Source organism: Synchiropus splendidus, chromosome 4 (genome assembly GCF_027744825.2).
Source record: "Synchiropus splendidus isolate RoL2022-P1 chromosome 4, RoL_Sspl_1.0, whole genome shotgun sequence".
Taxonomy (NCBI): Eukaryota; Metazoa; Chordata; class Actinopteri; order Syngnathiformes; family Callionymidae; genus Synchiropus; species Synchiropus splendidus.
Genome location: NC_071337.1, coordinates 15,529,981 through 15,553,180, shown reverse-complemented (window position 1 = coordinate 15,553,180; position 23,200 = coordinate 15,529,981). Strand labels below are relative to the sequence as shown.

At 43.7% G+C, this 23,200-nt stretch overlaps 1 protein-coding gene across 4 annotated transcripts; it reads left to right on the top strand.

Annotated features, from left to right (window-relative positions):
* Positions 1-14,350: 14,350 nt before the first annotated feature.
* Positions 14,351-22,794, top strand: tmem168a (transmembrane protein 168a). 4 transcript variants are annotated; one of them, XM_053863226.1, is made up of 7 exons: positions 14,351-14,429; positions 15,272-16,174; positions 16,699-16,974; positions 18,479-18,621; positions 20,365-20,642; positions 20,800-21,390; positions 22,095-22,794. In XM_053863226.1, exons 2-6 carry the CDS (start codon positions 15,338-15,340, stop codon positions 21,348-21,350), a joined length of 2,085 nt encoding a protein of 694 aa, XP_053719201.1. In that variant the 5' UTR covers positions 14,351-14,429; positions 15,272-15,337; the 3' UTR covers positions 21,351-21,390; positions 22,095-22,794. The 4 variants fall into 4 exon arrangements, with proteins under 4 accessions (XP_053719201.1, XP_053719198.1, XP_053719200.1 ...); XM_053863223.1 differs by lacking the exon at positions 22,095-22,794 and having other exon boundaries at positions 20,800-21,566; XM_053863225.1 differs by lacking the exons at positions 14,351-14,429; positions 22,095-22,794 and adding an exon at positions 14,433-14,537 and having other exon boundaries at positions 20,800-21,566.
* The last annotated feature ends 406 nt before the right edge of the window (positions 22,795-23,200 follow it).

Sequence of the window (23,200 nt, the reverse complement as noted above, 5' to 3'; positions counted from 1 at the left end):
AAAAGTGTTTTGGAATAAATTGCTGACAGAAAAAATAAAATAAAATAAAATAAACAACAAAGGCTGTTCACAAATTCAACAGTCAATTCAAAAAGGTGCTCACATTCATTTTTTATTCCATACTTCTTAACTATCATAGATCTGCAGCTGTCAGGTCTATTCAGTGACACACTACTGCCACTATTTGTGGCTAATGTATGAAAACTGAACGTCTCCCAGCCCACAGTTGTTAAACCCAAAACTTTAGGCAGCCCTCTTGCAGGCGCTTGTTGGCCAATGGTTAAGAATCGCAGATCTCCTGATCTGCTGAAATGCACATCCCAATTTATAACGTGTGTCTCCACGTTTCCTTGGCCGTGCCTTCAACACCAGAATCCCAGTAGACCCGCAGCCGAGCCTCGGCATGTGTCCCGTCGGAACACTCACAACTGAAGAGGAAGCAGTTTGATTCCGGGGCGATCGACACACATGCCGCAGCTGTCCTTATCTGACCGGCAGAGACTCAAGATAGCGACCAGAATAGACGGGTCATTGACAAGAGCGGTGGCGGTAGATAACACTGTGGTCCAGAGGCGAAGGTGCTCTGGCATTAATGAGGACAAAGATACCAGTGAAAAACTAGAACACGGAGGCCAGTGAACCTCAAAGCTCAGCGGAGCCACCAGGGCCCTGGTATCCATGACGACCTAAAGAGAGCGACCTCTCTGCCGTTTAAAGGTGAGCGGAGCGCACGTTAATCAATATCCATAAATGAGATCATGTAGACGAGCGGCGGCGTCAGCATCCCAACTGAACCCTGAGCCAGGCTCCCTCACTCCACGCCGTCCTCCCAGTTAATGGAATTGGCCTGAACACGCTCAGGGGCACGGCCTTCTCCCCCGACTCAGAGTCACATGTTCACTCCTCACCGGTCCACACACACACAAGGCCGGTCAGCACCTTTGTGTGTATTAAACACTTCATGTTTTGCATGGTCCAAGGGAGGAGATCTGGTCCAAGCTAAAACAACATTTAAATAATACTCATTTGATTGTTTAATGACTCATTCATGATGTGGAATTCAATGTATTTATAACTAAAGTGAAATCACGAGTATCATAAAAAAAGGTGAATGTGAATAAAGGCAAAATAATTCCTCAATACTAAAAATATTTGGTCAAACAACTGCATAAACAAATACATTAATAAATGAATACTTCAGTAAAATAACATTTATATTTCAAGAAAATAATACATTGAATTAAAAAATAAAATAAAATAAATCCATGTTCCTATACAAGTAGCGGTGTTAAGAAGACTCTCTCCTCCAAGAGAAACTTAAAATAAAAGCACTATTCCTCCACATGGAGACAAAGCAGTGAGAAGCCTTCTGGAAACCTTTCATTGGCCAGGATTCACATTTGTATTCCCCAGCAGAGCTGGAGGAGGTCTCTTTGCCTTGAAGCTCCTCCAACCCCAAAGAGCACTACACATACAACTTCTGGTCCAGGCCACCAGATCCACGCTCCCTGAAGTGAGATGCTGACATACACCAGGTGGATTCTGAGGCGCACCTCAGTCACAGGGACATGGAGACCACATCATTTGATCCAGGTTCACCCCTGGTCCAAACAAGGTTCTGATGCAGCTTGTCATACGTGAAAACAGTGTCGGAGAGAAAAGTGTTTTTCTCCCGTGACTCTCTGAGTCTTGGTCTCTGAGGCCATAATCTCAAGTGACACAAGCAGTCGAGGGGAAGAAATCGGAGTGTGGCAAGAAATAGACAGCGTCTCCGGAGAGAGAAGGAGCGACGGATGAAGAAATAGAGAGTTTCTGTCCTTCTGGCCCTAGAGAGACGCTTTCATTGATGGAGCAGGAGCAGCCAGACACACCAGATCTTTTGAATTCAAAAGAGCCTCTTGGTGTGATTTGGAATTAAATGAAATAATAATGTAATGGCAAAATAAATGGGGACCGTTCTGATTTACTCCATAATAAATAGCAGTAGTTAACAGATTGATCAACAGATTGAACAAAGATTTTCCTTTAACAAACTGTATACAACCAGAAAACATAAACACATTCAAGTATATTACTCCAATACTTTTAATATTGTTATATCAATACATTACGGCCAGTTGAAATATGAATGTAAAATGTGGCTTAAGTTAAAAGCAATAAAATACATTACATGAGAAAATACATTGACAAATTGAAAAATTAAAATTTTAACATATTTTATGAACTTCAGTATTTCAAAAATGTAAGGTATTGTAGAGAATACAAAGGAAAGAAAAAATACAACAAAATAAATCAACCGCTGCCAAGCAGAATTTGGTGAAAATATCTTCCATGCTATGTAACATATGCAAAAAAAAAAACCAACGCACCTCAACTTAAACCTATCATGTTCACTTGTGTACCTCATAACTAGTGAAGCTCTTATTTAATTTGTAAACCTCATGCACATTTGAAAACTTTCAGTCACTTTTGCCAGTCACTAATGTGACACACACACCTGTTAATCTCACGCATTCATTGACTCCGCGCACACATTTGTGAACCCTCTCACGCCCACTCTTAGAACCATCTCGTCCACACCTGGACAGACTTGCATAACTTGAAATGAAACGTTTGAACCACATGCGCTCACAGGTTTTCCAGTCATCCACATGTGCTCAACCAAATTCAAGATGCAAACATTAAAAAAGGACATTAAATTAGCTGATGCTCATATATACATTTTGAAGTTATTGGCACAGATGTTTCCATCCACATGTTCAACAAACATGGACTCACACGTCCCTCAGGTCCCTCAGTTATAAAAAGTTCTCATGTATTTCGAGTCAAAATCATCTCGCCTGGCACACAAACCCACACCACAGTTCAATCTCTTGCATCTCATATATGCGGCAGCTAGCTGAATTAACTCTGTCAGAACAGTCCACACTGGGAGAGGGACCCGAGTCCCCGGGCGGTTTGTCCAACTCGATAGCATCATTCGCACCTGGAGGTCACACGAACTGAAGCACGCAGAGTTCTGACAAAAATTGCAGCAGAACTGTCGATGTACAGACGTGGAACCTTCACGGTCCAGATCTGACTGTGAGATTCTAACTCCTGACTTACTCAGCCAAACAGCAAACACACAATATCTGACTGCAGAAGAAAAAAAAAGGTTCCTACGGCGACTAGAAGAAGGAGTTGGAGAGGTGGAACAGTAGGTCAGAGGCCAGTGACCTGCAGTAAAAATCCTCTCCGGGGGTTAATTGCTTCCTAAAAAGTCATGGTTATGCCTTCTGTGATTTAGAGAGCACAAATAAATCCTCCCGACACTTTCACCAGCCGCTGTTTTGTTTTGCCTCCAGCGACCATGCAAATGTGATCCAATTAAAGGTCGACGAACCCATCAGTGCTCCGGGTTCAACGGCGATAAAACATGGCGGCTGAGTGGAAATGTGCAGGTCGTCCTTTTAAAAAACACACCTGCATCCTGATGTGTTTTTATTATTCATGTCCATCGTGAAACCTTCCCCCATTTGGTTTGGTTTCTGAGCTGCGTATATATATATATATATATATATATATATATATATATATATATATATATATATATATATATATATATATATATATATATATATATATATATATCCATGAAAAATGCGTCATGATAAAAATCCCTAGACAAAAAAAAACAAACATTCCCACAGTCCCAACAATCCCTTTTGAAACGGTCTTTCTAGAAGAGATTAGAAAGACTGAAACTGTGGATTTATAGAGAGTTGCTGCACTAATAAGGTACACGGTACATCTGATGTTTAAGTGGTTAAATTGCAACAAGCAAGAACACTTACTTTCAGCTTTTTTATGGGGCTAAATTGTTTCTGTGCTACCAAGGCTGCGTCATACACAGACTTCTGCTCTGACACTGCAGGAGAAAACCGAGCTGGATCTGGATTAAATAACCAACATCCAACCTAATTTCTAAACCCCAAGATGATCCTTGACCCTTGAATCCAACGTCTGAGCAGTTTTGTTTTAGTAGGCTGAACTCGCTAACCATGTTAGCAGTGTAAGCATCTACATGGATCATACGTTATACATATGTATAAGTTGTTTGATTTGAAAATGAAGATTAAAATCTCATTTGGTTCCTCCATGTTTGTTGTTGTGGCTGCGGCACATCTTGTGCATCACTAAGATTCAGGCCAGGGACAGGCCAGGGACTGCAGATGGACAGAGATTCCATGTCTTTGTGACGTTTTCTTTTTCTGTGATTAAAGAAGGACATTTAAAAGTCCCATCCCTGCTTGAAATAGATCCTTTAACTTCAAACAGATGTTTTACCCTCTTGAGCATGCAGGTAATCCATTCACCCACATGTGAAAAAGAAAAATTTATATATAAAAAAAAAAAAAAAATATATATATATATATATATATATATAATTATATACAACTGCTACAACTGTCAAATGTTGTTTTAAATTGCCATTTTCAATATATTGCTTCACTGTTGACCTTCACTTTTTAGAATAAATTCATCATCTAAAATGGGGCCACTGGCACACGGCTGTTTTGACATCAGTCATGCTTTATTCCCCTCAAATCAATCCACGAATGAATATGCCAAGTGATGAAGCAGATCTGAAATGTTTGCACAAATAACAGGAGGTGTCACTCAGGAGCAGGATCTGAGGAAGTTCAATTCCACAACAACACGGCCTCTCATTTCCACTTTTGTTGAGCACAAATGCATAAGAGACAAACCACAACATGAATTATTTGGCTGCGTTTAAATTAAACTTTCACTGGAGCAGCAGCAGATCCAAGTCTGCTCGTCTGGGATGTCGAATTTACTTGTGGCCGTGACAGAAGATCTTACGCTCTTCCTCCACAAAGATATATAGTGACTTTCTAGCTTGTGTGTGTGTGTGTGTTTGGCTTCGAAAGAGAAAGTGTAGTGCCTGTGTGTGTGTGTGTGCGCATGAGTGTTTTCGCCCACACTGCTCTGAGCTGTTCCTCACTGAAACAAAGAATCTTAAGTTCTTCAGAGAAGAAAACAAGATGAGAAAGGAAAGCGCCTGCAGTGGAGAGCTGAGGGCGGCCGCCTTCCCTCAGACTGAAGAATGCGCCGGCAGCCTGGCTTTTTAGCCAGCGTTCACCTAATAATCAAACTCATTCGACGACAAGCCGAGGAAGACGTCATGAGGGAGTGTTGGAAACCTTTTGATTTTAAGGTGGTGAAATGGTATGTATCATGAGTTAATACACAAGTTTCTCTCTACCTCTAAAGGATTAGCCGCAGCTGGACATAAACTTAAAATCTTTGGATGTTTTTTTATATATATATTTTAATTATATGAAGAATATATGATCAGATTCATATTTGCCAATGTAGTTATCATAATATAAAAAGGTAAATATTATATACTAAGACTATAATATAAAAATGAAGAAATATAGAATGTGGATATTAAAAGTGAAGTCTGTGTCAATTTATAAGAAATTCCTTCAGAAAATACTATGATATTATCTATACCAAAAAAAATAGAATGTTTACAAAAATAAGATATACATTACATTTTAAAACATTTGAATTTCAGTTACTGATAAGAGGTTCAGTACTCCGATAGTGGCAAATTTTGCAATACTCAAATACTCACAACAGCACCTGATACCTGCTCCATGTAAAATAGGGCCCTGCGATTCCCGCAATCACAGAAAAAAGAAATCATAATGTAAATTTGTTTTATCATTATTAGTTACTTGTATTGGTTGGCAATAAAAGTGACATCCCCAGGTTTCATGAATACGTCCATCCAGAATTGACATTTGTGACTCGATCCGTCCCTAAAAGCTTCAGAGCTTGTGTTTTTTTTTTCCGTTTGTTTGTTTTTTCCCTTTCCTTTTTTTGTTTTCCATTAGTGACCGTGGAGATGACCGCTTCAAATGTTTGCTGTGGTTCTGATGAGCTCTTCCTTGCTGAGTTATTTCCTCACTTGTGACCCTGCGGCGCTGACCAGCACTTTAGAGCGTAGACAGAGAGAGGCCAAGCACACACACGCTCATTGAATGGCACATGCATAGTGAAGTGCATTCACATTTATAATACATATACATACAGTGAAATAAAAACGCACATTCAATCCAAATACTCACCGACTCTCCTGCTGGGAAAACAGACCAGACTAGAAATGAAAATAAAAACAGATTTCCACTTCTCATACCTTCATATATCCTCAGTATTTTGGACTCATGAATGAAATGGCAGTTCTTGAGTCAGAGATTCAGAGTTGAGGCACTGTCACGTTGATTGTGAATGTTGTGGATTGGTTGGGTATCATCTGACTCCAGTGACTCGACCTCAGACGTTTCAGTTTGGAGTCGTCAAACAAAATCTCACCTGGCTGGTTCGGAGCTCAGGTCGCCATGACAACCGCTCATCACCCCACTGGAGCGATTGCTGTCTCCTTTTTTAAACAAAGAGCATGACTCAGCGCATCACTGTGGCAGCAGTGTTAAATCCCACTAAGTCAGAGTGAGGAATTCAACTTTTGGAAATATCAAACTCTCGAGGCATCATCTCCTTATTTGACCATACAGCAGTCACAAGGTGCTGATGTAGAATTTGACCGGTGCTTAGTAATACTGCCTTCAGTGTCGCCGGAGCTCTGCTAGCAATGCTACATCATTTTAAGCCTGGGTCAGCGCCAACCACATTCCTGCCCCTGAACAAATGTTTGTAAAACTACAGATGAAAATGTATGTTGACAGGTACTTATGTCCTCTATATTCACATAAGCAAAATATGTCTATGTGAACTACATATTATGGCTATAGTTAACATGTGCTGTAGCTGGACTTCCAAACTCTGCTTACAAGCAACTGTGTTGACTCAGCTGGTTATGCTCAAAACATGTCCAGATATCCTAGAAGCCCCTGAAGTTTGCTGACTAAGCAAACAAACTATAAAAGCTATGCAATGTACAGTGGTACCTCGGTTTTCGAACGTCCCAGAATTCGAACAAATCAGAGTTCGAACAAAAATTTTGAGATTTTTTGGTTCGGATTTCGAACGAAAATCCAGAACTTAATTGCCCCTGAAAAAAGCCAGGAAAACCATAACGTACGTGGACTGATCAGCTGACCCATGACGCGCTTTGTTATTGTGTATACCGCAGCCTCTGTATGCAGACGTGTCCTGTTAGCTACATTCACTGACTGTTTTTTCTTCATATTGAGGTGTAAAACCTTTCCTGTCTCCGCACTGGACCGTGGTAGAGTGTCACAGGGGAGGTGCTGGAGCGCTCACTCCAGGGTTTGATGTCCTGTTGCGGGCTGGAGCTGGGACAGGGATGAGGCGAGTCTTAACCAAGCGTTACTTGGTTTATGACATTGTCACAGCCAAACTGCACAGAAGCGCACATTCAGAGCTGGACACGCACCGGGCACCTCTTCACTTCTGGAGAGACGTCACTCACTCAGCAACCCCTCCCACAGGCAGCGGCCACACACATAGAGGAACAGCCACCTGCAGCAGACACTCTACATTCACTCCTACAAAAGCCTATTTTAAGACTTGGAACGCATTATTTCTTTTTCCATTCATTGTCATGGGGAAAAAATCGATTCAGATTTTGAACAAATCACTTCTCGAATGGCCTTCTGGAACGGATTGTGGTCGAGAACCGAGGTACCACTGTACTTTCATTTGTAAAATTGACACTAAAATAGTTTCCAGATCAGAAAAAAGTTTTTAAAAAATGAAATTCAATAGAGACAAACTCGGATGATAGAACAGTAGAATAAAACAAACTGGTAGAAGTAGCAAACAAACGCAAACAAGACCTGTTGGTCACAGTTCACACATTTAATCAGAGGTTCATGTGGAGCATCAGAAAACACACAACTGCCAAAGAGCTCAAGCACCATGTAACACATTACAGGCAGTACTGGTCCACTTGCCCGACGTGGTCTGGATATTCCGGCACGCAACTTCCAGTTCCAGTGCTGGAGCTTCCGGACCACATCAGGCAGTGACAGTGGCCAACTTGACACTCCAGAAGCAGGAAGCCAATAACTAAATAAAAGCATACACAAAACAGAACATCACAAGTCAGAGGTGGTTTTTGCTTTTACTCTGCTCAAATGATGATATTGTTTTTGATAATTCAGAGAAGAAAAAAGAACAAAAAAACACACAGATCCAACAAAAAAAAAATGATGATGAGGATGAGCTTCCCTTTACATGTTTCATGGTCACCTGCCTTCAGCCACTGCCTTTGTTGAGTCTGAGCTCAACATGGGGCCCAAGTGGAACCAAAATAAAGGCAGCTTTAAGGAATCTCCAGCTGGGTTGCCACACAAGTCACCTTACTTCATGATTGAAAAATGTCAAATTGTTAAACCTGAAATCCCGAAATTAGCTACCGCAGATCGCAGATCACCTCGCAGCGGCAGGAAACACATCTTGGGGCTAACAAGTGTGTCATACAAGGAAAGCAGATCCGCGGAGTCATCACCCCACTTTCCGGATGTGTGAGCGATTCCTCTTGTTAGCTGCGTCTAATTAGCTCATTTAGCATTCCGTCTGAATCCTCATGATGCAAGCACAACCCACACACAGACCATGTTTCAACCCCTAAATTCTGCTGCCATCTGAAAAATGCAGTGTCGCTCGGAGTCAGCGAGGCGTCCTGATGCAAGTCGACTGATGGATTAACCGCCTGCGTGTTGTCCTCTCTGACGGTGAGTGGGATTGTGCCGTGAGTACATGATGCTTTCTAGATGTCAACGCGATGACTGATGTTCCTCCCTTTCATCTTGGCAACAGTCTTTCACACGAAGAAACGAAGAAGAGCCTGAGCTAAGCCTGACACGCACAGAACAGACCTATGAGTTGCTAAGCAGCATTCACCTCTCTGGAAGCGGGCTGGACTCATTGGTTCCCCAAGTTGTTCTCATCTGTGTGAGCCCCGTGAATCAAGTCAGTGAATACCAAACGCATACCTGTCGAACCCCTGCCGATAACTCCACTTATAAAGCAGTGCAATTCCCCTTATGAATTGAAAAGTAACCTTGCAAACACAATCGCAGCGCATTTTAATATTTTAGCATTGCTATTTACATCACAGCAAGGCAGACAATGTACTGGAAAATGATAACAAAGATAACGTATATAAAAGCTCTTGCATGGAAGTTACTTCTATGAATGATTCCTCTTGCAACACAATTCAAAACAACGGACGTGGGGCGCACACAACACTCCTATCGTCAAAGCCAAAAGCAACAAGAAAAATAAAAGCGCAATTGAGGATAACTTTTGCTAGTATGATGCGGTGACAGTCGCCAGCTACCATCGAGACGAGACGATCCGTTTTGGTTCCGAAACTGTCGAGTCGATATCAGTCTGGCGTGAAACATCATTGGGAATTTGTTTTGTTCTAATTTATTTTTCCCCCTATAAAAATGGGCGTACATGATTTGAAATCGTAAAAAAAAAAAACGTATAGAATACGGAGAAAACGTAGAAGTTGACAGGTATGCAAACAGCTCACTGGACTAGAAGTGGCTGTAACTCATAGAACCATGGAGTCTTTGACTGTCTGAGTGAGTCTTTCATAATGGACAGAAAGTGGTGCTGACATCTAAATGACTGACTTGCTCATACAATAACTATGTACTAGCTCTACTTACGAGTGAGTAAAACATGACCCACTATGGAGGAAGTTGCTGGACTACACGGTGCACATATAAATCACGTATATAAATGGGATCATTCCAAGTGTGCGTGTCCTCGATAAGGTGAGTTCAAGGCGAAACAAGTGACATTACAGAGTAAAGATTTAGAGGACAGTAGAGCCACATCATGGGCAGGTTGACTGTTAAATGCATTTTGGAGGCTGCTCGATCAGGGTTCCACCTGAGATCAGGCCCTTCCTGCCAAACGTCTCTGTTTGAAACCTTCCCTGGATGACAAAAAGCATTTGTTCATTCATCCCTCGACTCCCAGATACAGATCTCAGAACCTCCACTTGTACCTCATTAGCAGCTGCTGCGTGTTGTGTAATTAATGAAATGATCTGCCAAGAAGCGTCGGTGTGAAGCGAAACTAAGCCGAAGTGTGGATTGGTCTGGAACCGCTTCAGAGGAGAAGAGACAGATAATAAAGAGGGGCGTTCAGACACAGGAGGGTGACGCGAGGACACACGGGAGCTGGGGAGTCGTGGCTACAGCAGAGGACTTTGAATCAGGTCACTCACTCCTCCACGCCAAATGTGGTGCTGAATTACTCAGCAGGCCTCGTTCATCTTCGCTGCTGCTGCCATCTTGATCCTAACTTTTGGTCTGTCGTTTATTTTTCATTTTCTTTTTTTTATTCTCTCCACGACTTGAATTGAACTGGAGCTGCACAGTAAAATGAGCCACAAATCTGCTCTTCTCCTGACCCTAGTGATTCAGTGTGCTCAAACCAAATTTATCCAGAATTACTGCTGAGTTGTGGAGCTATTTACACACTGAGTTAAAAATTTGTCACAAAAAAGCTTCTTCAATGACTCAAGTTTTGAATCCCACGACAGCAGGTTACAAGCACTTTAGGTCATGACGGTCCATTCAGATCCAATTTGCCGGTCCACACCAGAATCCCTATACGCCTCTGCAGCTAAGACGCTCCAGAATCACACATGGCGTGCAACCAGTCCTCTAAACATCCATGAAAGATGTTTCCAATACATCGATCAGGGTGAGCCATTTGGCAACAAGACCAGGTGTTTTAATAAGCCTGTTCACAGCATTAACAGGTTTACTCAACATTTTGGAGTGTACACCTTGTCACTATTACATCATTAATACCCATTATGTAACAGAGACAAACAATGTTTTTGGTGCTCTACTGGTTTGTTTGCAGCATTATTTTGGTCACAGTAATTATCATGAACTGTAAACACAGTAACCCTACGTTCTTAGTATTTTTTCGTTTGTTTGTTTGTTTCGCTATGTTTTGAAATTCAGTCCAAACGCAGGTTCACATGGAAGCATCTTTCCAGTCGATATAATTGGAAGGTTAAAACAAAAGAGAGAATCTTTCTCTTGATCTTGATCCTAACCACATCGCTCTAATAGTAGTTGTGATGCGAGCAAGACCTGAAATCTTCAAGTCCCAAATGTAAAACCCACTGTCTGTGTTGACACCACACAAATAATGGGCTGTTTTTGTAATGAGCTCGGATTAGTCAGCGTTTTGTTGGACGGGCTGGTAACAGCGTTCCCCGGTGGCAGATGGATGGGAGCCGTGGCTCCGCTAGATGCTGTGCTCACACCTACAGCAGTGGAGGGCCAGAATGTGGAGGAGAGAGCCAGGGAAGGGGGCAGCGCTCCAGAGTCCCACTGCGCTTCCTCAGGTTTGACAAATCAGCAGCTGTTGGCTGGAAAGACAGCCAGAAGCCACCGACTCGAACGCCAGGAAGCAGGGGACAGACAGCTTGGTAAGGATCAAGGTTTCATTGTGCGGTGCAAGTCATCACAGTTATATGGTGAACAGCAAAAGTCGTCGCTGCAATAACCTTTTTTTTGTTTGTTTTGTTATCCTCCCTTGTGGTGACCATTTGTCAACACTATCCTTGTGAGGACCTTGTGCCTTTGTGGGGATGAACTGGGTCAATATAGTTAGGTTTAAGTTTGGCTTAGAGTCCTGGCTGAGATTAGCTTGGTTTGTTTTGGATGGTTAGGTTTAGGGTGAGAGGCTGGGGGAAGCATTATGTCAACAAGAAAACGATAGTGCGTGTGTATGCCGTTGTTTTAGATTAGATTAGATGACATTTATTGTCCCATAGTGTTGAAATCCAATAGAAAAGTGATCATTGAAGACATTTTAAACATTAAAGACGAGCAGTGCACATTAAAGTTTTACCCCAAGTACAAACACCCAAACGGCAGTAGCACATAAAACACAAAGCTATCCTACAAATGCATAATTTAGCAAATTGATCAAATAAAAACACAAATAGTAAATGTTATAAAGTCGCAGAATGTTATGACAAAATAAAATAAATAATAATAATACATATACACAATATTTGTGTCCATGTTTGTTGTCTGGTGTGTGTCTTTGATGTCTATTGTTTTAGTGTCTGGTGAAATTTGCTGTCGCTGCTGAGATGCATGGAATTTCCCCACTGTGCGACAAATAAAGGGGATCTATTCTAATCATGGATCAAAAGGACATCCCATAACAATAAGCTAACCTTTGTCTCATAACACTGCCCCTCCAGTCCTGCATTGCCAGGACCATCTATTTGTTCATGATTTTCCAAGTTAGTTGTCAATGTAGTGACATTTATTTGTGAAACAGGATGATAGAAGCAGTGACACGATCAAGGATGAAGAGGATGATGATGATGATGATGATGATGATGCACACTGCAGCTGAGTGTGTGACTCATCACTGGTTCTGACCCAAGTGTTTGTCACTGCTGGTCCATGAAGGCCCAGTGCCTGCTCCTCCACTGCTCGTCCAACTGTGATACAGACGGTTACAGGTTCATGTTTAAAGTCAGCCTGTGAAGAATCACAGGATGATTCAAGGATCCGCGTCACATGTATATTTCACTCTCTGATGTGAGGATGGTTTTCGAAAGCCAGGCATTTTGTTTTCCCACTCATGTCTTATGTCATCATCTTTGCAGAACACACACGGATTCTTCGCAAAGCCCTGCGGGTGCTGAGTAATCTTGCTTCTCCTGGATCCCCTGATCATTACGCTTATCTGCTGCGGAGCCTAAATAAACGTTAAAAGGCTTCTCCTCGGCGACGCGGTAAATAACCCTCTCATCCGGGAGGCCAGCGGGTTTATCGCCGATCGGAGCCAGAAGGTTTTATCTCCGCGAGTGGGAGGTTTGAAGCAGGAGAGGACACAATGGGAGCTGACACGGCCGACAAACGAGAAGTTTACAAGATAAAAGCTTTAAAGTATACGACTTTAAATATTCAAACCAACAAATCAACATCAATGATTCAAAACGTACAGTGTCTGCTTCCATTATGGAAGCGGAGCAGCAGTAATTAGCGTGAGATCGGGCCATTACAAACAGGAAGAATTGGGTCGGACACTTGTTAGCGCTGTTTAATGCTGCTGCCTGCTCGGGTTCTGTGGTAATTCTAATAAACAACTGTGAGTCAGCGGGCGCCATCCATTTCTCACTGTCTCCTGGATTTCACGATGATGAATGACGGTGAAAATATCACCTGCTCCACATTCCAAAAACCCTCAGTTGTCACCTCGACATTCAAGTGCCGAAGAAAACACTTTAATGAGGAAACTAGAGAACTTACTTCCAGGACACTTCACAGACATGCCGTGCTGCTACTTACCGGGAACTACAGTGCCTTCACCTTCACCTACTTCTGACGCTTATCTGGGGTCGGGTCGCGGAGGCAGCATTCGGAGCAAGGAAACCCAAACTTCCCGATCCACACAAACCTCCTCCAGCTCCTCCCGGGGGATCCCGAGGCGTTCCCAGGCCAGACCAGAGACATAATCTCTCCAGCGAGTCCTGGGTCTTCCCCGGGGTCTCCTCCCGGTAGGACATGCCCGGAACACCTCTCAGATGCCCGAGCCATCTCAGCTGGTTCCTCTCGATGTGGAGGAGCAGCGGCTCCGCCCCGAGCTCCTCCCGGATGACCGAACTCCTCACCCTATCTCTAAGGGTGCGCCCAGCCACCCTGCGGAGGAAACTACAGTACAATATCCTAAAGGGTTTTCTCAACAAAGCATGAACTAGAAACTGGTCTCATGAAGTCACTGGAGTTGTCAAGTTGGAAGTTCTGAGTTCGAGGTGATGAATCCCTGACTGAAGGTACCACATATGAAGGTGTGAGGGGTTGGTCATGATGCCCCCCGTCAGCGATGTCCCCAGTCCCCACCTCCATCTTTGCTTCTTCAAAGTCCAGTTTCCTTCCAGTGTTGGAGTCAGCCTCCTTCACCAGCTCGCACATCAGGTGAAAGGTCTTCACGGTGGTTCTGGTTGGAGAGGTGGTAGGTGGAGGGGCCTGGTCACCACTCGCTGGGTAGAAGTTCAAATATGCTGTCAGATTTATGTCCAAATACAATAATACTACATTCAAAATCTGAAAAAGAAAAAGAAAACCCATATAAATACATGTACTGAGTACACATTGATTTACTTTACCTAAATACTTGTAAATAATTTGCTCATAATATAGGGTGACCTGAGTGTGAAACGTATAATGCATTTTAGTTAATATTTACAGTCATGTATCATAGCAAAGGACATCTGATCTGATCGAATCTACTATTAAATGACCTACGTGACGTCAAGTGACGTTGAGCAAAATGCAAACGCCTCATTTTTGTCTCTTGGTGCGCGCCGTAGTTTTGGAACCCGGAAACCGGTTGGATCTGCTGTGATCTAAACAAACAACGATGTAAGCGCAATTTCATCATAAACAACTTTTCGCAACCGTCATTCGATTTCTGCAGAAGTGACCGGTGTAAATGGAAATCATCGTGACGTTGACCCGAGTCAGACTCGAGTGAGTTAGCTGGGTGAAGCTAACGAGTTAGCAAACTTCCTGCCACATCGTCAAATCTGGAAACCTCCCGCTGTCATGTAATAACACACCCAAAGTGCTTTAGTTCAGCTCCAAAAGTTGTGTTTGCTGCCATTATTTAGTCTTTTATGAGTGTCATCACACCGCGGCAATTGTATTAGTGGGTGAAAACTGTGTCGACGACGCTATTTTTATTTAAATCCGTTTGTTTCATAAAGGAAGTTATGTGGAGTGTGACAGAGTAACTTTACCATTCGCTCGGTATTTCGGGTTATTATTTGTATATATCAGTAAATGTATGTCAAATCTCTGCCTAGTTGAAGCTGAATATGTTCAAACGTTTTTGATTTAAGTTTCATCTCTTAATGAAGAAAGGTTTTCGTTATCAGTGTTGACGATGAATAATATTTAGTGTAACTGATTTGGATTTTATGATGTTGACTTTAGAGTCTACTATCACTGATGAATATTAAAAACTAATTTGCAGAACACGTGTCTAGCTTGACACTTGCCAAACAATTCTATCATTCTATTACTCAAACCTTAGTTTAGGAATCTACAGTGACTGGTCCTTGAACAGGTTTTGAAAATCAAGTTATAAATTGAGTCATACATCAGGTAGTCACAATTCTTCCCACAATTTATCTATGATTTTATTATATTGCTGACTTGAAGTGAGTTGAAAGCTTCTAAAGTGACCTTCACCATGTCTCCAGGGGCTGATTTCACGTGAGACTTCAAGTGTAACCAGGTGCAGCAGAAGACTCACACCCCGCTCCAACATGGATCGAGATGAGGAGGAAGAGGAGGCGCTTGTGGAAAACAAGCCAAGGGAGGTGGACTTGTTCACGTCGGTCCGTTGCCTTGGTTACCTGTCCAGCTTCACCTTGCTTGTGGCCGTGTGTCTGGGCATGTACTTGCGCTGGGAGGTGTCTAGCGAGCCCATGATCCTGGTCATCTTCATCCTGGGCTTGTTTGTTCTTGGCATCGCCGGCATCCTCCATTACTACTTCGCCATGGAGAAGGCCAGCCAGAGCTTGTTCCAGCTGTGGTTCGGATTTCTGCTTGGACTCATCTGCTTCCTCAACAGTCCTGTGTTGGATCAGAACATCGAGGAACTGGTCACCAACTACCTCCTCCTTGCTAGCTTGGTCATGAAAGCAGTCTGGGCTGTGACAGAGCGAGTGTGTTGCGCTGTCCGCTACAAACCTCTCTTGTTGAGGTCCAATGAGTTTCTGGAACTTCTTGGTTTTGGGATAGCCAGCACCACCATGCTGCTGCACAAGTCACTGGCAATATCGACCTTGGTGGTGGCACTGGGTGCCATCATGGTGGACCTGAGGATGAAGTCCCTCCTGGCTGTACCGAACCTGGTCTGCTTTGCGTTGATAACTTCGCTGGTCTTCTTCCAGGCCATTGGCATCACAGCGAATCCCTTCGCTTTGGGCTGCTTCCTGGGCCGACTGCTGTGTGAGCCTGTGCTAGATTTATACTTTAGTGGACTTGGACCCAGTGAGCGGTGGATGCCGGTGCTCTCACTGGGTAACTTGTGGAGGAGGTTCTCTCTTCTTCCTTTGATGCTGGTGGAAGTGACGTTCTTCGTGTTGGCTGCCTTAAAGGTAACGCTTACTCATAACGTCACGCTCAGTTAGTGCTAAATGCTGTTTGACAGATGTTACGTAACTACAAATCTTACAGAGATCCCTTTATTTGACTGCGTAGGTTCCCACTACCCCCAAGAAAAACGCAAATAAATAAAAGAATGTGGTAGAATATAAATACAATACAATAGAATAGGAAAAAAACATTCTATTTAAAAAAAATGAAAAAGTACTATTTATAAATGATATTTATATGAGCCCCACATAATCTCAACATAAGACGCAACATTGTTTTATCGCCCAATAAACCCATAGACTCATCGAGGTACAATATAACACATGTACAGTATACACTTTGATCTTGTAGTTTGGTCCTCTGGACCTGGATTGCTGTCTACAATGGTAGATGTTTTGCTAGCTAAAGCTTTTTTTTGCTCAATGAAACAAAGGTGTGACATCCTAAAATGGGTTAATTTCGAGGTCTGTTTCTTGTCTTAGTCTTTAGTATCTTCTCCAATGTCTCTCTCTCTCTCTCTCTTCAGCTGGGTCATCTGGAACTCTGGTACCTGGTCATCCCTGGCTTTTGCCTGTTTGGCCTCTTTTGGTCCATCTGCCACGTCATTCTTGTCATCACAATGTGGGGCTTCCACAGCAAACTGACTGACTGCCAGAAAGTGTGGCAGGCCCAGCGGTCCGGCAGCCGCAGCCTGGACCAGGTCATGGCCTCAAGAGGGATTCGACACTTCTGCCTCATCTCTGAGCGCCTGGTCTTCTTCAGCCTGCTGTCCACAGTGATACTGGCAGCTGTGTCCTGGCAGGTAGGAGTCACAATCTGTCTTCTCTTTGACTGGTCACTTTACTGTCTTCATGGTTTGGTCGTCATTTTGATTTGAATCATTTACTACAAACCTATTAATGTAGACCAATTTCAGATAGATAGAGGTGGGCGATATGATGACATTTAATCATGACAATTAGAACGTTAAGATGAGCAACCAAGGTGAGGAGATCACATGGATTCGCTGACATTCTTTCTATACACTGTACTGTAGAGCTACAGTGTGTTGATGCGCAGATCTGTCCGTCAGTCAAAGCAGCGCTGCTGTGGTGCGCGGCGAAAAACTAAATGCACAACAAAATAAATGCGCTCCAAAATGTGAAGAGAGAAGGAATAATTGTTTTTATGGAGCAAGTTCAAGCAAAGAATGCTAAGGATTTGTCCGGAAACTCAACACAACAATAAAATCACGCAAAAGAGAAGTGATAAAATCGAAACATTACGTGACATTACGTTATTTAAAGTAAGTAAATAAATCATGATATATTTTGCCATGTTGCCCAACCCTTTGAAATTTTCTGCAGTTTGTTTCTGCTTATACCCTGGCAAAATAACCGATTGTCAGTAGCTTTTCTTTTTTCACAAATGAATTGGGATTTTTCTATTGGACTTTCAGCACAAGTGCGCTTTGTCCGAGGTTCCTTTGGTGGCGAGCCTCGGAATTTTTTCAATGAACCAAGGGTGCTGTGACTAGAAAAACACTGCTGTATAGAATCAGGTTAATGGCAGAGAATGTTTATTGGCATTGAACCAAACTGAATCTCAGCTCCATTTGTGACAGACTCAACTGCTGAGTTTTGTCTTGAAAATAAAATCAATCTGCAAAACTCCCACACAGACTCTATTCTTCGTCCACCTTTAGTACTGCATTTGAAGACAGACGTGTATTAATGGAAGTATTCCGTGAAGCATTTATTTGAATTCCCTCTGCCCCTATGTTTCCCTCCACAAACTCCACTTTTATTTAACAGTGAAGGAGTTTATTTGCTTCCTCAGGGGAAGTGAGTCATCAAACTGCTGGCCAGGAATTTCAAGTATCTTAAAGTTATGATTCTGTTTTCACATGTGAAGTTTTTATTTTACTCACCATCTAATTTATCTCATTTTTCATGTTCATAGACTTTATATTAACTGTATAATATGTAATCTTATACCTTCTCAACTGATAATAATTAAAATACTATATATTTTCTGTCTTTTATGTTTAGTGTTTTATAGGTTCACATTTCAAATCCACAATTCGCATTTTTGTAGTATATTTCTCCTTTCAGTAAAATGTCTCTTCAACATCATCATTCCATCACTGCATCGATGAAGTGTAATCTACATAACAGTAAATGATCTCTACTCACAGCAAATCTAGTTTCCGTCTGCTGAGAAGTCTTACCTCCTCCATGACACCAAAATGTCAGTCCCACATTGTTCCTCTGTCTTGACAAATATCAAGGGTGTCAGCTGATAACAACAGCTGTCTTTCTCTACAGCAAGCCAACGGGCTCTTCCTGGCTGCCCTGCTGGTGGTTCTACCTCTGGAGTCCCTGGCTCATGGGCTCTTCCACGAGTTGGGGAGCTGCCTGGGAGGAACCTGTGTGGGCTACGCAGTGGTGGTGCCCACCTCCTACTGCAGGTACGCTAGAAAAGCTAGTGTGCTTTGGTAGAAGAAGGTATGTAAAGTACTACAGTAGCATTACAGTGACGGGAAGAGAAGTGAGGCTTGAGTATAGTGAGTATAGTATCTACGTAACAGAAGCAAAGTGAGAAGACGTGTCTGAGGCAACAAGTGCTGGTGAAGAACGTAGACATGGCCAAATAGATCTTTAAATCTCCGCATCCTTCAATGAGAATTTTTGCTGACTCTGCGCCGCCTTCATCTACAATCGTTCACTTTTTGGCATCAGCAGTAAACACCAAAGCTGATTCTGCCTCTGCTCCCGTAAACACTCAACCTAGTGGATGAATCGGCCAATAACTGTAAACACGGCGCTAATGTTCAGCCCCAGAAGGGATCGTTGCTGCACTGCTCCTGCCGCATACCAAGTTACTGCTGCAGCCAGGAGCCCCTCCGCTCCTCCGCGAGCTCCGTTAGGATTCTGGTTCAGACATGTCGCCGCTGTTTCCAAGGAGCATCATCTGCTTGCTGTCCAATTAACATCTTCATCATCTCATGCCTCATCTGAGGCCTCCGAAGATGTCACTGTGAGATTTTCTCTATCGATTGTCGGCCGGCGGAGCGGCGGCAGTGATTTGCGATGCGAGTCCATGTCCTGGCAGGACCGCTGCGATCTGTATGCACGGCTGCACGCGGGGCTCCGCAGGGACCGCCGGCAGCATGACGGGAATACAGAGGTGCATAATCGGCTGTTTGATGGCAGCAGATCGTGTTTCCACAATGACAAGAGCCCCACCGGGAGATGAGAGCGAGAGGGCTGTGAGGAGAACACAAGAGGGTCCGACGCCGGGCCTCTGCGGGAGGTTTTAAAAGCAAGCACAGGTGGGGGTGGAGAGTGAAAAGAACATCGGCTTCTTTTGAGGATAAAGCTGCTCAGGATGCCTTTTGAATGTGTAAATATATACCCTGTCGCCTTGTTACGTAGGCTCCAATCCTGCCAAGTGTCCCGCACAGAGTCAGAACATCTCAGGTCAGTGTGGGTTTTACTTTTAGTTTCAAACTAAAACCCCAGTTGGAAAGCTGCCCATGAATACTTTGTCTTCATAGTTACTGCAGGTTGTTTAATGAAATGGACCAGGAAAGGTTTTAGGATGGACTTTGCCAATGTATCACCTGTTCAAACCTGTTAAATTCCAGTGAGTTGTGCGGGCTTTTTGATGTGGAGGTCCCAGGACCTCATTTCTTTAATGAGACAGGATTTACTCGCAGTAAAAGTGCGGCTTTAATTCCACAAAGTAATCGTAAAGGAGACGACCAAAACACCCTCTGAACTCATTCTTTAGGGTTCAGTCTGGGCCGAGGTGGACGCTCTGTGGCGAGCTGGGGTGAAGGTGACCGTGGTGGCGTGAGGCTGTGATGTAACGGTTATGTAAACGTCTCCTGCAGTCAACCATGACTTCGCCCTGCACTGGGTCATGAAAAGCATGAGAGCAAAAACATGGAAAGCAAATGTGAAGCTTTCACTGCGTGTCGCCGTTGTACCATTTGTGGTGTGTCACTGGTCTAACAAGGGTCTGCGAAACTGGGTCATCGGCAGGGTCGGGGTCATCTCGATATGTGGGATACCTAGGGTTACATTCTGAGATTGCGGCTCCACCACCCGAGGCCAGGCGAAGAAAGATGAAAAATTGGGTTGATGGCACCCAATGATCATGAGGTTTCTTTCAACTCACAACCCAAGGTCGTGTGTTTCTCTTCCAGTGCCAATGGTCAGCCGACCCTCCTGCCGCCAGAGCAGGTCCAACAGCTGAACCTCCGCTCCACAGCCATGTTGAACAACGTGCAGCGTCTCTTCTCCCATCACATGGTCCAGACCTTCGGCTGCGACTACTCCACCAGCGGGGTCACGCTCGAGGTTCTGCTCAACAAACTGCGCAGCTTCCTGGAGCTCCGCACCGCTGACGGGCCGCGCCATGACACCTATCTGATCTTCTACAGCGGCCACACTCACAAAGGAACCGGGGCCTGGGCTCTGTCAGGTCAGGCTTTAGACACTAGCAAAGAGTATCAGTTCATGTTGTCACCCTACAACAGTCAGTGTTGCTCTCTTTTTGAAATAGTTCTCCAATATTTTATGGCAGACAGCCCATCGTCCAATTGTTAACCTTTCAATTGTCAATTTCCATCTACTTGCAGGTGGTGAGAGTCTCCATCTAGCCCAGCTGTTGGAGCTGTGGATGGAGAAGAACGGCGGCCACTGTTCCCGCCTCATCTTGGTCCTGGACACCGAGAACTCAGCTCCTTGGGTCAAGGAGGTGCGGAAGGTGCAGGGCATCCATGTGGCGGTGCAGTCGGCTGAGCTCTCCTGCTCCGACGTGGATCCTGAGTCGGGAGACGTGCCAATGCTTGGGGACTTCACCTCAGAGTGGGTGGAGTTCAACTGCAACCCAGACAGCGACACCCAGTGGTCAGAAAAGGGTCGGACAGTGACGGCCATTTATGGCGTGTCCAAGCGCTGGAGCGACTATACATTGCATCTGCCTACCGGAAGCGACGTAGCCAAGCACTGGGAGACACACTTCCCGAAGGCGACCTATCCCATGGTGCACCTGTCCAACTGGTGCTGCGGCCTCAACCTCTTCTGGCTGTGCGGCGTCTGCTTGCGCTGCTTCAGGAGGTGCAAAATGGCCTGGTTCCCCCCGGCCGTCCTGGACACGGGGCAGGGAATCAAGCTGGTGCACTCATAGACACGCTGGACTTGCTGACTCTTCACACGTGTGGAACCAGGTGTGTTAGATGTTAGAGTCACACTGACCTGTTCAGTTATGTACAAATGTTCTTGTCCAGGTCCACATAATGTTGTCCATACAGCCACACTACTATTTGACTGGAAGCACTCATCGGAGATCTGTACTTTATCTATGTGTATGTATAACACATGACTTTATACTCCTGAAATTGTATTTGTCTTGATCCATTTTTTTCTTTCAGACTGTTGCTTCAAATTCTACACCATATCAGATCAACTAAACACTGAAAGTACTTAACATTAATGTGTTTGATAGATGCTAAAATCAATGTATTCCTGTCACAACTTCTCAGTCACATCACAGGGAACAACATCTTTTAGCTTCAAGCTACATTCGGCTACGAAGTGAAACTTCTTGCTCTTGTAAACGATGCCATTTGTATCCAAAGCTAGCAGTTGGATTTGTATGGACTACATGCCGATAGTATAGGAAGATGGTGTGAGGTATGTAAGTGGTTCATTCCGTGGAGTTTATCATTGAAATGTTTGTTTACTTATTTAACGACTTTTAAATTTCCACACTGGTGCCATTTATCTTTAAGTGCCTGTCAGCAACGCAATGTTCCGCAAGCCAGAGGACCAACTGAATGTTAACGCTGTTCATCATCCTCACGTGAACTCCCGACACACACTCGATACTTTTCTCTCCTCAGCTTTTTTATTTTTTATTTTTTTATTGCAGTGTCGACCTTCAGAAGCACCGTCGACTGTTTCTTCATCTGTGGCGTAGCACTCGCTGGAGTGTCTGACGGGGGTCGCATAGGTCAAGCAGGGCTTATTATCAGCGAGTACCCATGAGCCTCTCTGTTCCATGTCAGCGTAATAAAGTGATGAAATATTGGCTCTGCGACGGCTGATGGTTTGATCCAAACTAACTGGTGGGCGGCGGGTTCATTTCAACTCTCATGTGGTTTTACAGCAAAGAAGCACAATGGTTGTAATGCAACAGCAACATGAAACTAGCTGATGTACAGAAGTCCAGACCTCCTCCAGCTCCTCTCCAGTTCTAACCCACCAGTTTCCTCATAATGTTCTGCACTTCTTAGTGAAGCAAGTCTACTGTGGAGTATAGTTTGTTTTTTTATTCACCCAGTAGTTTGTCAGTCTGTTTATGAAGTTTGTTTTGGGTTTTTTAGATAACCAACTTGTGTATGTTGGTCTTGCTGTTTCTTTATGGGCTGTCTGAGCTATCTGGTTTACCAAGTCACTGACAAATATCTTTGCTGTCTGTTTTAAAATAGACCACCAGCCGATTTTAAACATCATCGTTTACCATTGTCTCATTTTCTTTGTCTGATAGAGACTTTTTTGTCGAGATTATTTCCAAATTTTCTTTTTCAACCCCACATACAGGGATTTTTTTTATGTCTTTTATGGACTTATTTTCCATAAAATCCATCTATAAATCTGCTTTGGAATTCTCTTGTACACTTCCTTCCTACCCATTTTTAAACCTCAAACTCTTGCGGACTTCTCTGGTTTATATGGTGCGTTTTGGTTTACCATCTCCGCCGATCATGGACTTCATGTTTAGCGGGTCAGCGTCAGCCTCAATCTCAATGAGAAGCTGCACCGTTTGAGTTGAGCTCTTTGTTTCTCAGACGCGGTTCAGGTCACAGGGACTTGTATATCCAGAGCGAATCATTTGTGAGATGATTAGATTACCAGTGGATTCATCTCCTAAACTGGATTAGCTAATAAGCGAGCCAGCGCCTCCTCGGATGTGCTGAGTCAGCACACTCTTGTCAACCAGCGACTCTGCAGTCTGAGGTGAATCACTCCACATAG